General features: G+C 39.3%; 2 protein-coding genes across 4 annotated transcripts in view; one reads left to right on the top strand and one right to left on the bottom strand.

The window, feature by feature from the left end:
- Positions 1 to 17160, bottom strand: part of LOC106948087 (IQ motif and SEC7 domain-containing protein 1-like) — a 133488-nt gene that overhangs the window by 98065 nt on the left and 18263 nt on the right. The window lies entirely within an intron of this gene.
- LOC106948088 (uncharacterized) lies at positions 1972 to 11444 on the top strand. The gene is made up of 3 exons (XM_015033561.1): positions 1972 to 2590; positions 7210 to 8930; positions 9044 to 11444. The coding sequence occupies exons 2-3, from the start codon at positions 7368 to 7370 to the stop codon at positions 9506 to 9508; spliced, it is 2028 nt and encodes a 675-aa protein (XP_014889047.1). The 5' UTR covers positions 1972 to 2590; positions 7210 to 7367; the 3' UTR covers positions 9509 to 11444.

The following is a 17160-nucleotide window of genomic DNA, read 5'->3' as shown; positions in this document are numbered from 1 at the left end:
TGTTGAGAAATTTAAAAAGCAGGAGTTTAAGGTTTTGCCCCAATCCCTTAAAGTTTTTTAAAAAAAAAAAAAAAAAAAAAACAAAAGATGGGGCGAAGGGAGAAAATGGCAGCTTGTATGTATTTTCTGTGTCGGCTGATAGGAATCGCTGACATTGTGATACGTTTTTCAGCCATATCGTCCAGTCCTACTAAGTACAATTATGTAAGTTCAGACATTGCCTAGTTGTTGAAAACAGTTAATCTGCGCGCAACTGAGTCTCAGTATCAATTCAGTTGTCATCTGAAGGCCGTGCACATCACACTGAACATGTAATCTTGAGTGATGTTTTTACAGGGCAATCCTAAAAGGAGACTGTGCTACAAAAAAACTTGAGACTAAGGAAAGGAAATCAGAGCGTATTCATGTCAGTCAAAGCCCACCGCGTGATTTTGAACTGCATTATTTTTGGTTTAACACAACAATCCCCCAAATATGTAGTCATTAGCAGTCATAAGAATTCAAAATATGAATGACAGCTTTTACGTGACGCTGTTAAGCATTTTCATTTAACTGATTTCCCATTATTTAACATGTATAATTTCCAACTATCTAGAAACCTTGTTTTGATGCTTTTGATAAAAAAAGTGAGAAAAATATAAAACATAGCCTTGTATCAAGCTGTTTAATTTACAGCCGAGGCGACTCTAAGGTTGTTTGTGTATTAAATCAATAGAAATGTTTTTCTTCAGAAGAAATCTCTCCCTAAAATATAGACAGCTACATTTAAGTTAGCAGCACATTGAAAAGTCCATAGAAAGAACTGTTATTTTCTTTAAATGGATTCATGTTTGGCTTATTGATTCATTCTATGAATCCTGAACCTGTTTAGTCAATAACGCATAAACGTCGCACACATTTCAACAATTTAAGATTATACCGATTTCAGTCATACGTCAATGATTTCATTTTCATGCGGCCCTGCAGCTGTTTGGTCTTTCATCCAGGATATTCCAAAATTCTTCGTTTACGTTTCTGCCCACATGAAACATTTGCTGGAGCAGACAGCAGCCGTGCCCACACAACCTCAGTGTCTATCATCTTCCGTCTGAGCTTGCTTTGAAAAATAAAAGTAACATTCTGTAAAATGTCAGAGGTGATGTTTTTGGCAGTTGTCGCCTCCCAGTAAGGATGTTTCAGTGTGGGCTTCCCGCTGAATTTTGTTTTCACACCTCCATTTCTTATTAACCCTTCCATTTGGCTGCGGTTGATAAGTGAGTCAAGGTTAATGTCTTGTTTGTGGGTAGAAGTCTGGGTTTTGTTCTGCATTTTAAGAAGATCTACGAGCACATGGCCCCAAACCCATTTCTTGGTTTGTTTCCTTTCCATGTATGTCTCTTGATTGTTTCTGTGCTCTGAATGAACGCTACACTCACGAATAGAGTACTAACAAGCCAAGGCAGCCATACCATCACACTCCACTTGTACTGACTGAATCACTGAAGCAAATCATTCAGAGCTCCCCTGCAGTGCTCCTGCGTGCGTTTCAAATTGTTTCAGTGTGTGTACAACTGTGCATATGTGTGCGTGTGTGTGTGTGTGTGTTTATGTCTGTGCAAGCATATAAAGTCAAATCAAATGTATTCATAAAAGCTCTCTTAATAAGCAGGTTTGTCACAAAGTGCTTTGATGAGAACAAAGGACACAAATTCAGATGAAACTGCAGATAAACAAAAAAGAGCACTGTGCATGTGTGTGTGTGTGTGTGTGTGTGTGGGTCTGTGTGTGTTGCTGTGCATGTGCTTTTCTGTGTTTGTGTGTGTTCTTGATGGATGTGAGGTTTAGTTTTGAGTCAGAGGCACTAGCAAAAGCCTAAGTCTGAGAGTGTGTGTAGGATGAGCCTCCTACCACGTCCCTCCCTGTCTCTCATCAACTGTCTTTCTGCCTCCCCTCCATCCTTTTCTTTCTTCTATGTGTCAGCATGTCTTCTGTAAATGTCATTACAGACATAAATTAGTGATTTGATTGCTCTTCACTTGACTGATTAGCAATATTCCATGTTTTCAACTGGAGACAGTTTGTTAGAAGTAGAAGACATCAGACAGATCTGGAGTCTGCATCCTTGACTGTGCATACATATGAGTGCATGTATATGTGTGTATGCATGTTTGTATCCCTCACAGTGATTAAAGCAAGTGGGCGGCAGCAGCAACTGGTCTGCCTGTGTGGCTCTGCATAGCAGACATGTTTCTCACTGCTAGATATTACTCATTTCCTCAGCCCTTTGCACACACAAGCACACACACACACACACACACACACTCTCTTGACACACACATGCTCACAGGCACAACAGACACGGAGACCGACAGCAGACTCTCAGTTTTTTCCTTCAGTTTGGTGGGCTCGCTGGTGTTATTTCACTCGTTCAGAGATCAGAGGCAGGGCGTAGCTGCAGGCTGCTGATATCTGCGGGTGTTGGAGCCCATGGCGGTGCTGTGAAGGAAGCACTGTGGCACAGTAAGGAGCTGGGAGGTGGGCTGACCCCCCTGGGAGGACTAGAATATGAATGAGTACCAGCTCTGGGACATCTCCTCACCTCGGTACCAAGGTCAGTCTTACATCATAGCAGCTGCCAACTTCATCTACCTGCTTGTTCTAACTCTTTTCCTTTTGGCTGACATCTGTTCCTTGCTTATCTATTAATTATAGTACAACTGAGTTAATATTTCAAGTTTCACAAGTGGGACATTTTAGACAATGTATTTATCTGAGGTTTGTAGTCACAAGTCGGAGTGCATGTTTGACATGTCTCAAGCAGATGCATGAAGAGAAAAGGCGGGATAACATAGAGCAGGACATAAGTGGGTATGAGTTTATTTACCTAATTAATAAAAAGAGTTAATTGTTATTATTGTTTTTTTTTGTTAAACCTAATTACAATTTTTTTGTTTACTTTCTGATCAAAACCCTAAGCTTTTTAGCATATTTTACTCATAGGAATGAGCAACATTATGATGCGTGCGCTCTTTTTCTTTGGATGTGTTGAAATGTTTTTGTAGAACAACAGTAGCTCCAGCTAAACTCCAGCTCGCTGTGCGCGTCTGCACAGTGTAGGAGTATTCTGTTAGGAGACATTTCTTTTCAAACTCCTCCACATGCACAATTGTACTCTTTGTTTTGTTGTACTCTTTTTGCAAATTTATATTACGTCTATTTTGGAGAGGTGGGTGTGAGAGTCATCTGAGGACAAATGCTAAAAAAGGATTATTTTTAAAACACATTTGTTTCAGACAGTATCATAAATTAAGAAAAAAACATTTCTTAATTCAAATAATTTTTTTTAAATAAATGTATTTTTTTTATTGTATTTTGAGTTTGTTCATTTCTTAAAATATTAAGATTTATTTATTTTTTTTATCAAAGTAGAAAATCAACATAAAATAGAAAGAAATAAATATTTTCTATACCTCTTTATAAAAACAAAATTAAAAAAAAATTAAACATCATTTAAAGGACACCATTTAATTCTGTTGTTATGTTTCAGAAGTTATCTTTAAACAGAAATGTTTTTCGTTGCAATAATTTTTTAATTAGCTGAAACAATTAACAGCTGTATTTTCCTGTGCACAGTACCTTGAAAATAGAGGTACTTTGTGTGTCTATTAAACAGTTTAAAGAAAGGCTTTTGAATTGACTGATTTATTGAACATGAACAACAGAAATTCCGCACTATGTAGACAAAGTATATCAGTGACGTGCGGTGAGGTTCATTGCTGGTGAGGCACTGACTTATGAGTTAGACTCCATGCATGTTATTGGACCTACGGAAATTTCGCGCATGCATACAAAGCTGGGGGGCAAAAAGACAAATCTTTTACATGTCATCCATAGCCGCGTTAACTCAGTGAAAATTAAAAATGTAGGTATTAATTTTGTGCTATGATCCACAGCAAAGTTATCTGTCTCGAAGCGAAACTTTCAGCTCTGGTGTTGGTCTTCCTTAGTTATCATCTTCTGCTTCAATTGAAACTCCACTTTAGAAAACTGTTTACGTGTAGAAATGTAGTCTTTCATGTTGACGTCGGAAGAGAAGAGAAAACAAATATATCGCTGTACTTTACTTATTTACTGTGTGGCTAGCTCCATGGCTAGCTCACTGCGTCTTACTCTGCAGTTGTGCAGTCACAATATCTGGGATCATGAGCGCCCCCATCGATGAGGCAAGAGAACTGCCTGCCTCACCTCGAGTCTGTTCTCTGCCATTTCTGATCACTCCAAAACACGGTACACACACAGTTGGTGACAAAAAACACTGTACATTATATACATAAGCGAAATTATGGAAAATCAGTCCATATATTAAATGTTTTTTAGCCATTTTATTGCTGGCGTACAGACAGGACGAACATGCTCTCAAAGAACGGCAGCCAGTGCAGTTGGTGAGAGGTTGCGCAATCCCAGGTGAGGCTCAGCTCGCTGCTGCCTCACCGGCTTCGCTTCTGAGCATTTTAATTGGGACATGCGAAAATCCAGCGATTTTTTTTAGAAAAAACTAATCAGAATTGGTTAAGCTAAGTAAAAAATTAGATACTTTATAGTACAAACCACAGGGTTTTATTATTATATATTATTTATCACCTGATGATATATATATATATAGAGAGAGAGAGATAGATAGACAATCACACCATTGGCAGTCTGACGTGTTCTTGAAAATAAGTCTACAGGTATTTTTGTCTGGCCACCTTTGAGATGAGTTACTCCAAGTTGCTACTTTTTAAGTTATTTTAGCAGACTTTAATTAAAGCCACTCCTAGAATTAAGCATTATATTGTTGTCTCTGTTCATGCATGACAGGATGAAAATCTGACAAACGTGCTATTGAGATTTGAGCCCAACAAGCTTAACATTTTTTTTTTATTTAGTAGGAATTCTTCCATCTTGTGGGTCTAACAAGTCTTTTCTTAAGCTCTGAGCTATAATTGAAAGCTCAGCCATTGGTTTCAAACTTCATAAATTCTTAGGACATTGAAACAGTAGTTTAATACTGCAGTAATAGCTTTCCACATTTTGCTCATTTGTCTTCTTTGTCACCATTTTATGTGGTCTGAGATGAGGACACACGACAAGATTTATTGTTGTCAGCGCTCTTCCTCCTTTTTCTCTTTCTCCTACCCAAGGTTTTTATTAGTCGAAAATAACAAATTGGTGCATTACTGCCGCCAACTGGCATGCTTGTTTACCCACAAAATTGATTGGAATTTCCTACATTCAGATTACTTTTGTTGGTAAATCATGTGCTGTTGTAAAGTGTGTGATCTGTGTTTTGTTCAAATTGTCATACAAAGAAGACAACTGAAACTAGTCAGTGTGAATTCCAAATATTTCCCAAACTGACAAACACTGCAAAAGTCGTCTACTTTGCCTCCAGTTTTACAGTTGCCCCGACACATCAGATTAGCTGTGCAATGTTTTATAGACTTTTGGTTCCTTATGACGACACTTGGTTCCTTATGAAGACACATGGTTCCTTATTCTTGATTAACTATTTTATATCTGACAAAGATGGACTGCATTCAGGATGTAGAAATACAGGGATGGCACTTCACCTCAGAAGTTGAATTTGCAGTTGTTGAGTGACAGAATAGAGCAAATACATAATAGTATATTGCGGTTGAATTATTAATCAAGTAGATAATCCAGAGCTTATCTTTCATTTGGAATTAGAAGGAAACTTTTAAATCAATTTCAGAATGAGCCTGGAGACAACTGCATGACTTATCAGATGTGTATTACTTCATGTTCACTACATCTTTGTTGGGCTGACAAACATGCATCGTGTCATGTTAACTGTACAAACATCCCAAACCTCTCACTGCCCTATTTTTGGTTTCCAATAAGATGCTCAAGCAGCTTGTTACACTTGCTCTGTTTTTGGACCGAGTCTCTTGATGAGCAACAGCACACCCGCCTCTCTAAAAACTATCCCCGTCTAACCTCTCTAACCAGCTGGATGTATATGAGTGTGTGCATATGTGTGGACACAGTTGCCATGGAGACAGTGTGGCGGATGGTGAGACGGCAGGGAGTTGGTTAGCAGTTGACAGACTAGCGGGTGAGTGCGGGGCTTGAGTGGCCGGCAGCTGGAGGAGCGACATGTTGGAGGAGGGAACGGCTGGACTCGCAGCCATCATTTCAAAAGGGCTCTTTTAAAACACTGGGAGAAGAATTAGTGGAGCTCCCCCGCACTTCTCACTGAATGAAGTGAGGCTGGAAAAATCTCTGACACATTCGAGGACTCAAACACAAAGACTCAAACAATTGAACACATTCACAGATTTATTTTTTTTTTCCCAAACAAAAGCATGACACATTTTTTTCACATACAGATCAACCATGGAAAACATGTCACACACACACACACACACACACACACACACACACACACACACACACACACGCAGACACACATATTTGCCCAAACCCCTGCTGCGACGCCTATTTAATATGCAAAGACGCATATCCTGTGTCTACAACAACTGGTGGTAATATCAACAGTGACTGTGTCAGCTTTTGGTGGGCAGTGACCAGCTTTGTCTATCACTGGTGGAGTGCTTGTAGTCGCTTGAGGGAGTATTTGTCTGTTATTGTCCATATGTTCATCTCAAAGTGAAGGGTTGAGGGGGTGTTGGTAGTAAGCTTATGTAGAATACTGAGAGTACCCGAGGATGTCGTGGGGGTGGATCATGAAAGTGGTAAAAAAGCGTATCTGCATATTCCAATCATCCCCCAAGAGTCAGAGATGAAAACTCTCCTGCTGTCGGGCCTTGCAGTGTGTGTTTTTGTACGTACTTACTGCACTGCCTCTGAACTTCACTGGCTGCAAAATGTATTTTTAGCTCACATGTGGGAGTAATGTGTTTGAATGAAACGAGCAAGATGGGAAGTTTCAGTTGCACCACACTGGACATGTTAGGTAATGACCAATTAGCAACAGCCATCAGAAAGCTACAAGTTTCTAACCTCTTCAAAGTAGTTTGGAAGAAAGAGTGAGTGGCTGATTTCGCTCCATCTGTCTAGTACAGCTGAATATTTGTTTGTATGTCTGACCATACTGACAGCTAAGTCTTAACTACAACTCATGCCAGGACCTAACAGACTGTTCTTTCCCAATGTTCACACTTAATCTCTCCTACTTCTGTCTCTTTCTCTTTTGCTCTGCTCTAGGTGAGTGGTGCTTCAGTGCAAGAGCAGCAACAGCGATCCAACAGTGATGCTGTGTACCGGCCTTCCCCTCTGTGTGCACCCCTCGTTTTCCCGTGAGGCCCATGTGACCTAACCTACACTAATACACAGGGGGCCCCCACTGCTGCTGGAGCCCACACATGAATCCAAGCCCTGACCGCAGCAAAGAGCGCCTCCCTCCCAAAAAGAGGGAGTCTCGGCAAGGGTCTGCAGAACACCACGTCCCTCTGGATGAGTTTAAACCGCCTGTGCCATTTCGGAGCCGGAATAGCGCCAGTAGAGGGGAGGGAGGCAGGGAACACAGTGACCGGGACAGAATTCTCTCTAACCCAAACCCCCATCTCCTAAACAGTCCTCCTGCCCTTCCTCCTCCAGCATCAGGTCTCCATGTGCCATTACCATGGTCCCTGAACTATTCTTCACCTGTTCCTCTTCCACTTTTTCCAGGCCAGGTCAGCGACAGAAGGAGCTCAGTGTCTCCTGCCTGGAGAGATGATCCCCACACCTCAACCCTACCCCATCACTCTAGGTGGCTCAGAGGGGAGGGACCACTATCATTGCCTCCCTCCCCATCTTCTTCCTCTTCTTCCTCATTTAAGACTCCTTTTCCAGCAAGTACAAGAGAAATATGGTCCTACCTTAGCACCGGTCGCCGGGATTATAGCCCCTCTATCTTTTCTCCTTCCTACTTGTTTAACCCTCACTCTTTGTATCCCCAAGACCCCAGCTTAGTTGATGTAAGACCTAGATACAAAAGGCCTAATGGCTTAGATGGGTCAGGCAGCAGGACTGCCTCAGTTTCCAGACCTCTCCTCCCTGGAGAGTATGGGAATGACAGATCTAGGCTTGATGTAAGTCAATATACTTTGCATACCAATGGTGTACGTAGGCAGCAGGAGGACCTGATCTCCTCTGTCCATTCTGCAGGGGCATTTTTGTCAGATTCTCAACCTCAAGTAAGCCCTGAACCACATTCCTCACTGCAGGAAACAAATCAGTCTGGGAAGACCAGCTCCACTTCACTCCCCACTAGTCCACATACCCTTGGACCAGACGCAAGGGCTGGCAGAGGTGGACTTCTGGACCATGTGGGGGCTACACCATCTGAAGCCCAATATTACCCCTTTGGATCAGTCACCCATCCCAGCCCTCACCCCCAGGCCTATCCTCTCTCCAGCTCCTCAGGAACACTTTCATACAGTCTGCATAGGGAGCCAGGTCCAAGGCAGCACACACTAAGGAATTCGCCACACTCACCCCTTAGTCTGCCTAACAGCCATGACAGGTCACAAAGAGAGTGGGATAGAGACCTAGAGAGAGACAAGGTCCTCCAGAGGGACAGGGAAAAGGGTAAAGTAAAAGATAAGCAATTACATCATGACAAAGACCAAGAAAGAGAGAGTGAGCGCGAGAGACGACGCAACAGAGGGAGAGATGTTTCTCCTTCCAATCCTCAGACATCATCCCCAGCCCTGCGCCCATCTCCCCCTGCACTCCTACCTCATTTCACCAAGGGGTCTCTGATTGAGCTGGCCAGCGGGCGATTGAAACGAGTGGAGGAGCTGAGGACAGAAGACTTTCTGAGGAGTGCAGATACATCCCCTGAGTTCCACCTCAGCACCTGCACTGTTCTGGTGATTTCCCCGAGCAGTACACAGGGCTTCAGTCACCTGCAGGTTCACCTTACAGATCGCAACTCTCAGGTCAGCTTTTGCTAGGGTTAAATGCTTCTCTTTAAGAAATTTGTCAGTGTTGTAATGTTGAATGGCGAAAGTCCCATTGACTCTAAAATAATCCTGTTCTTGATTTTGTTTAGGAGTTACTGCAGGTCTTGGTGGAGTACCCATTCTTTGTGCAAGACCAGGGCTGGTCTTCCTGCTCTCCTCAGAGAACTACACAGCTGTATGGCCTGCCCTGCCGTCAGCTTAGTGAGGGTGATGTTTGCCTAGCCCTAACCCCAATGCCCACACAAACTCAGCGGACACCCAGCCGCACCAGCTCTAGGGCTCATCGGACGCAACTGCTCCCCAGAGGTCCAGCAGATTCAAGCAGCTCGCAAAGGGAGGAGATGCCACCACCACCTCCACCACCTCCACTTCCTTCCCAGCCACCCCTTTTAACACCAGGCCCTTCTTGCAAACAGGCTACAGATACTCCCGCAAAGGAGCAGCAACGGCCTCGTAAACGGCGCTGGTCTGCACCAGACACACTTCCCTCAACCAGAACTGATAAAAGCCTCCTGGATTTACCTCATGGCTCCAAGCTAATGAAGTGGCAGTAGAAACTTGCACATGCATACTTACACACACACACACATGAGCACATACACACCCTCCTTGTCTCTGTTGATCCTACCAAGACAAACAATGGAGAGACCTCAAGGTAGGGTTGCAGGGAAGATATACACAACAATAGAAGACACAAATTACAAGTGATCTGTCTAATTCATAAAGATGTAGCCCCTGCTGACCCTTTCATTTCCTTTCCTTTCTTTTTCTTTACATTTCCCCTTCCCTTCCCTGTCGTACCCTTTATTTTCCTTTCATTTCTTTCCTTTCCTTTTCCTTTCTTTTCCTTTCCTGTTATTTCCATTCCCTCACCCTTTCCTTTTCTGAAAGGAGCAGCAGGGTGCATGTCAATTCGCTCCTTCACCATTTGGTACTTTTGTAGTTTTGGCCATTTCATAACTGATTATTTTGCACACAAAAGGATGCTGTCCACCAGAGGGACGTTTTACACTGACCATGCATCAGCTTGTACCAATCATACCCGTGTTTGTTTCCATTATTCAAAGAAAATATCTACATCCTACTTACTGTAAAGAGATGTGTTTCTATAACTTCAATACATAATATCTTACAAGATCACTTAAAGGTATATTGGTTTGCCCCCTGGGTTCTAATCTGTGATATTTCAAGTGATCTAAATGGAACAGAGTGAAGTACATAATCTTCAGGTAATGATATACAGTTGAACGAAATTACATGAAAGTTTCCACTATTATTACAATTTTTCTCCATAACTGACAAAAATACACAGCAGCCTGAAATAAACTGATGCACCATGGTGGTGTAAGTTCATAAGAGAGTATTAAATTATTTATTCAACTGCATAAAATAGAAGCAGGAAGGGATGAAATGGTAATGCTCAGTTTCAAATTTGAGTATGAACTGGTGAAGGGGTGAATTCACTCAGAGATATAGCAGCAGCTAATTGACTCTTTACAAAGACACTGAAGATATTTAATGAGACAATCAAGCACTTGTCTGTGTTCACTCTGTTTTTGCTATGGTCGTCCCACACACCTTCTCAATAAAAGTAATTACTGCAGGGTATTTTCAATCAGTGTTATGAAAGTAAACGCTATTGAGGAATTGCATATATATATATATATATATATATATATATATATATATATATATATATATATATATATATATATATATATATATATATTACATTACAGATGTTATATACAGTAAATATGCTAAACAGATTTAATGCAATTTCTGTCAATCTTGCAATGCAGTTTTTCTTTAATTGTTTTTTTTCTTGCATCGGAGCCGATGTTTTCACACCGGCCTGGGCAGGCAAGGTGAATGTATAAGCAACTCTTCGCCTTTTTTTGTAATTCTTATCACTGGGAGTCATTTAAAAAGGTTGTTCATCAAAGCATTACTCTCCAATATGTTCTTAACATTATCTCTGAGAAAGGGAGAACACTAATGAAAACTGCGTAACAGACAATCCCACCCACACAGGCAGGTCTGTGCCACATCGCCTCGACACTCATGGTGTTTTTCCATTAAAAACTGAATGATGGAAGGAGTAAAAAAGGTGCAGTATGGCTGAAGAGAAATGGTGCTAATAACACGTTGGAACATGATGCTTTGTGAATGCTCTTGACCCCTGTGTGTACTGTACGCTTCAGTTCCCGTCTCATTTTTTTAATGTACTGTATATGTTCGAAGGCAGGGAAAAAAATGATGAAAGTATTTTAAACTCAGATACGGGTAAATCATCTGATTCAGCACTCTCTCTCACTTTAGTTTTTTTTATTTTTTATTTTATTTTATTTTAAAGGAGAAAAATCTTACCTGTTACTTTATTTTCTTTTTAAATGTTACAGCTACAAAAATGTATATTTTTAAAAAAATTGTGAATCTGTTATATGATGTTCGATAGAAATAAATAAGAAAAAAGCTTTATAGATTTAATTTCTGTGGTCAATTTATTCCACACATTTGTTCCAGAATGAGAAAATTAAATTAGCATGTCATACTCTGAGTATGAGTTCAACATCAAATGAAGAGGGAGAAAAACATTCACATTATTATTTGTTTATCAGCATGCTTTGAGCAAAATGCACAACAGGTGTCTAGCTGCACTATAGAAAATAGTATCAAATACAAGCTGCAATAATGAAGATTACATTAAATTAACCGTAATGCCTTTCAAATGTACTTATTGTACATACACACACACACACACACACATACACACACACACATATATATATATATATATATATATATATATATATATATATATATATATATATATTTTTTTTTTTTTTTTTTTTTTTTTAAAGAAAAAAAAATATATATTTTTAAAANTAAGCGAAATTATGGAAAATCAGCCCATATATTAAATGTTTTTTTTAGCCATTTTATTACCGGCGTACAGACAGGACGAACATGCTTCCATAGAATGGTAGCCAGTGCAGTTTGCGAGAGGTTGCGCAATCCCAGGTGAGGCTCAGCTTCCTGCTGCCTCCCCCGATTCGCTTCTGAGCATTTGAATGGGAAAATGCGAAAATCCAGCGATTTTGAAGAAAAAAATCATCAGAATTGGTTAAGCTGAGTAAAAGATAGATACTTTATAGTACAAACCACAGGGTGAAAATAGCAATATAAAGGGGTTTATTATATATTATTTTTCCATGACGACAGGGGAGGCTCTGCCTCACCTGCCTCCCCTGACCGCACGTCACTGGTCATTAGCAAGAAAGTCACTGAATTGGCAACAGTACTATTGTTGACAGCAAATGTGCAGGCATGATCTGGTGGGCCGGCCTATCACTCAAACCTCTCTTGCAGGAGAGCAGAAGAGGACAGTGGCTGATTTTTGCACCATTGCTGAGGCAGATAAGATTAAGGTCATTATCGGTGGATAATATCGACTTCACATGTAAGTATTGGCCAATCACTAATCTTCCAAACTTAAGGAAATGCACACTGATAAATCGGTGCACCCCTACTTTTTATTATGTGCTCTATTTAGTAAAAGTCTCACTGATATTAAAACGTCTTTTTCAAGAGAGATCCGGTCAAAACATCTTAAAATACAGTGGATCTCCAAAGGAGGCACACATAGTCAAGATCCACTTAAAACCTTTTTCACTATTCATACGGCACACATCTTGTTCAATTCATCAAATTCAATAAATACATCTATGGTAGAAGAATACTAAAGTAATAATTTTAAAAGTAAAGTTAATCTAACACACACTTGAACTAATATCTGTTAAATCACCTTTTATTTAACTTCTGCTTGATTTGTGATGTTAGACCGATTCAAATCATATTGTGCGGACATCTGTTGTTCACTCGTCAGGTGACCTGAGAGATTCTTTGGTTCTGAACTCCAGCCGTATCATTTTAAAACTTGAAATCTCGTCTTTCTTTTTTATGTCAGTTTTGATGTGTGACTGAAGTGAAAATTAATTGAACTGCAATTGAAATAGCACACAAACTTATTTGAATACAAGAAGAGAAAAATAGGACACAACCACATCAACCAAATACAGTCTGCTGAAGCTCACTGAGGTCCATTCCCAAAGCCTTTTAAATAATGCATCATTAGCATTCAATTAGAATCAGTCTACTCTCCCAATATTTGCTCTTTGCCCTCTAACGTAAACGTGTGTCTTGACACAGTGAATTCTCTATTATGTCCACAAGCTTACTGCTTGTAATCAAAAATAAAGTTTTATTATTATTTTTTTGTTGTCCCTCATCCATCAAGCTTATAATGTACACCTAAAATTAAAGCTCAAATTTAAATTAAACAGTTTTTCTCCTGCATTGCGTAGAAATACAGTCTGCTGAAGCTCACTGAGGTCCATTCCCAAAGCCTTTTAAATAATGCATGAAAGGCCAAATCCCAATGGAAGCATTATTCCACAGTAAGGCCTGTGCGAGGTGTGTGTGATTGCTTCCTCCCATGCTGGACCAGGAGCAGCCAAAGCTGCAGTGGTAAAACTAATACTTTATCCCACCCACTTCCTTAAACTAAATCCTACAGCTCTGCCTTTTCCTGCAGGGTCAGTGACATCACCCTGCCCCACAGGGGCGGGTATATTCATTCCCCGTTTCCTCTACCTCAGATACATAATCTGTTGCTATGAGGACAGCCTGTTTCCTGTTGTGAGGGTGGAAAAGAACAGAGGGCACACCGAGCAAGGAAAATGCTGACTCAGAAATTATCAATCTGCCTTTCTGCAGGAGTAAGTGCAACCGGACACGACTGCAGGAATGCAGCAGCCTCGCTCGTTTAATCATAGCTTGCTGCTTGACTTCAAATGAACTGGAACATCATTTACTGCAGGCCATGCAGCGGCACTGAATCGCACCCCGGAGCAACGCTCCATCTGAGACTACTCCTTTTAAATGTGCACTTAATTTGTGTTTCAATATACTTTTTTCTTTTAGTTATGCATCTTAAACATGTTCTGTTAAAAGCTGTTTTGCTTTGGTCAGCGTGTCTGGGAGAAAGTTATTTCCTTGTACACTTTGTATGGATAAAAGCATGAAGGTATATCAAATCGTTGGTGCGATGGTGCAAAAGTAAAATATCTAAGCTAAATCAAATGATTATGTTCTGAATTTGAAAATGCTGTCATAAGATATGTTTATTCTACTTATAAAGCATTTATGATTATACTAAATATTTGTAATAACTGCTTAATTGACAGATAATTGACAGTATGGTCTCTTATATTTAACATGCACAAAAAAAATAATAGGAAATACAAAAGAAAATATATAAATATATATTAACAAAATGTTAGTCATGTTATCACAAATAACAGTTTTTGTATTGTTTATGTTAAGTTACATAGTTGATTTTCTTTTGGGGAAAAAAAAGTTAAAAATAAAGAGTTAAAAAAACTTTTCTGTTACTTTTCTGACTATATTTGCTCTTTCAAGAAAACTTATGCAATTTGATATCATCTACAAAAAGTACATAAAATGCTAATATTTGCAGCAGGCTTTCCGGCCACTACTACATAACATTTAGGCGAAATGTTTGCAAAGTGATTTTCCACTGGCTCTTTGCAGGAGAATCCCATTTATAAGTGGAATATTTTTACACTCTTTTGGTGTATTTCAACTGCAGAACCTTTTTTCTAGGAACCATGGAATTCCCTGGGTCCAGTACTTCAACCCCTGACATTTCCAGCGCAGGAACCAAGGAAAACCTTATTACCAGTGTAAAATCTGGAGGATCCTTCCTGTTCTAGAGGAGTTCTCCTTTCCACTCTTGCATCATGCATGGTGAGCATGAGGGACACCGGCCCTCGAAGACTGGAGTTTGACACGCCTGTTCAAGACTGTCTGCATTTTTCTAGAATCAATAAAACTCTATGAAAATACTTTTCATTGTCACATATTGTCAGGGCACTAATTACAACACAACATTTAACAATTGCTTCAGGACGTCTGACTAATACACGTGAATGATTTAACAGCAACACTTGTTGGGAAGCATCTCACGCAATCCATGAAGACTCATATCTTATCAGAAGAAGATGTAAACAGCATTGAGTGAACTAGCAGTCTAAATAAAGTCTTGTTTCTTTTAGCTGAAGCTGCTCAGGTTAATTATATGACCTCAAACTGCTGTGTCAGCGTTCTCTTTAATCCCTTGACAAATTGATTACAACGGCCAAAATCAATGCAGAAATCACAAAACAGCAGCCCAATTCAAGCAGCCTGTTTAAGGCGAGACAATGTCTTAAGATTATCAAAATGTTACTGAAAAAAAAAAAGCCACTTCTCTTACATTCTAGTGCTTTACGTATTTCATAATTGAAACCAGAACTTTACTAACAAAAAGTTTACTAAATGCCACAATAAAGATAGAACGGATACCTCAGAGATTTATTTTATTAACGTCTTCAAAATCAGAAATTTACATACATTTAGCTTTGTACTTGTGTTGCACCTCATTAAGTGCAACACAAAACGCTGCACACTTCAGCCATTCACCCATTCATGCTCACACTTTCACTTAGTATTTGGCAGTATTTCTATAAAGCTACATAACCTAGGTCAAAAGTTTTGTTTTTATTTTCCACAAGCTTCTTAATAATAGTTCAATGGAAATCTGGTCCATTCCTCCTGACAGAACTGATGTAACTGATTCAAGTTTTCATAGGCTGCCTTACAAACACACACCCACACCCATGCACACACACACACCTTTTCAGATTCTCTGTAGGGCTGAGATCAAGGCTTTGTAAAAGCCACCTGAAAACATTCCCTTCGTAGTCCTGAAGCCACTTTGGATGTATGATGAGGGTTATTATCCATTTGGAGGACCAATCTCTGCCCAAGCTTTTACTTCCTGGCTGATATCTTCAGATGTTTTGTCAATATTTCTACATAATGTTATTTCCTTATCTATTTCACAAAGTTTAACAGCCAAACAGCCCCACAACGTGATGCTACCATCCTGCTCTCATCATATCGACATGTAATGGCATATAATTGTTTAAATACATCTGGAAATTGTTCCAAAGGCTAAACTAGACTTGCACAATTATGTTCCTGATGTCTTGACTGATTTCTTTTGACTTTCCAGTCGTTTCAAACAACAAAGCAGTGTGATTCGACAAGTATTCCTCCAATCTGTTAGTTTCAGAAGTTTCCAAAGCCATGACATCATCATCTGGGCTTTCCTTCATTTTTAAAATGAGATATTAATTATTCTGTACGCAAACTTCACATTTTGAAGACATACTCTCTCATTATTGTGGCATAAAGCAAAAAGAAATAATTTTGATAATTCTACCTGACCTAAAACAAGAGAAATTAAGATTTAACTTCAGAAAATGGAAACAAAAAACATCTATGTCTTTGTGTTTAGTTAGATGTCAATAAATTTAGAACCAGGTAAAAGATCAATTTTAACCATATGTGCAATTTAGTTTGGCAATTAATCGTCATACTATTTTGCTGGATTTTTTTTTTTTTCCACATTCACAAATACAAAAAAAAAAAAAAATCTGAGTAATACTACACCACACATTCAGATTCAGATTTTTTTGTGTCCCCCAAAACAGGCAAAGTATCAAAACATAAAAACAATAAGACATACCAAAAAGAACATTAAATACAAATCAATGCATTATAGCATGATTTGATTTATTGTGTTGTAAAGATAGATAAGCTATCTTTACAAATTGTGTGGCAAAACACACAATTTTTACTGCATTCATTATTGAAATTGCAGACAAAAGGTAATCAGATGAATGTAGACTGGCAAACACAAGTGTGATGTTCTAAGCTCATTTAATCATTTCCTCCTACCCATAATGAAAAACTCAATTTGCTCTATCCAGCTGCTTTGAGAAAAGTAAACAAAGCTAAATATTCAAACAGATGTGTTCCTGTCAGGGTTGCCACATCAGTTTCAATAGAATTTAGTATAAGTATTTTACAAAATGTTGCGTAATTACATAATTGGTGAATTCTACACAGCAGTAAGTATTCAGGAAGTTCAAGTTATTCAGATTGAAAGCATCTAAAATAGCCTGACTATGCAACAGAGAAAAAGCAGCAGTTTGAATAGTCAACTTGAACAACCATTTGCATGGTTATTTTCAAAGCAATGTGATTCTGTGGCTCTGCTCTGATCAATTCATGA

Source organism: Poecilia latipinna, unplaced genomic scaffold, assembly GCF_001443285.1.
Source record: "Poecilia latipinna isolate Pla-1442-1.1 unplaced genomic scaffold, P_latipinna-1.0 Scaffold271, whole genome shotgun sequence".
Classification (NCBI taxonomy): Eukaryota; Metazoa; Chordata; class Actinopteri; order Cyprinodontiformes; family Poeciliidae; genus Poecilia; species Poecilia latipinna.
The sequence above is the reverse complement of the archived record's forward strand: the minus strand, read 5'-3'. Positions and strand labels throughout refer to the sequence as shown.

Coding starts and splice junctions, on each gene's coding strand:
- LOC106948088 (XM_015033561.1), top strand. CDS start 7,368: ATGAATCCAAGCCCTGACCGCAGCAAAGAGCGCCTCCCTCCCAAAAAG. Junction 8,931..9,043: donor TTACAGATCGCAACTCTCAG/GTCAGCTTTTGC, acceptor GATTTTGTTTAG/GAGTTACTGCAGGTCTTGGT.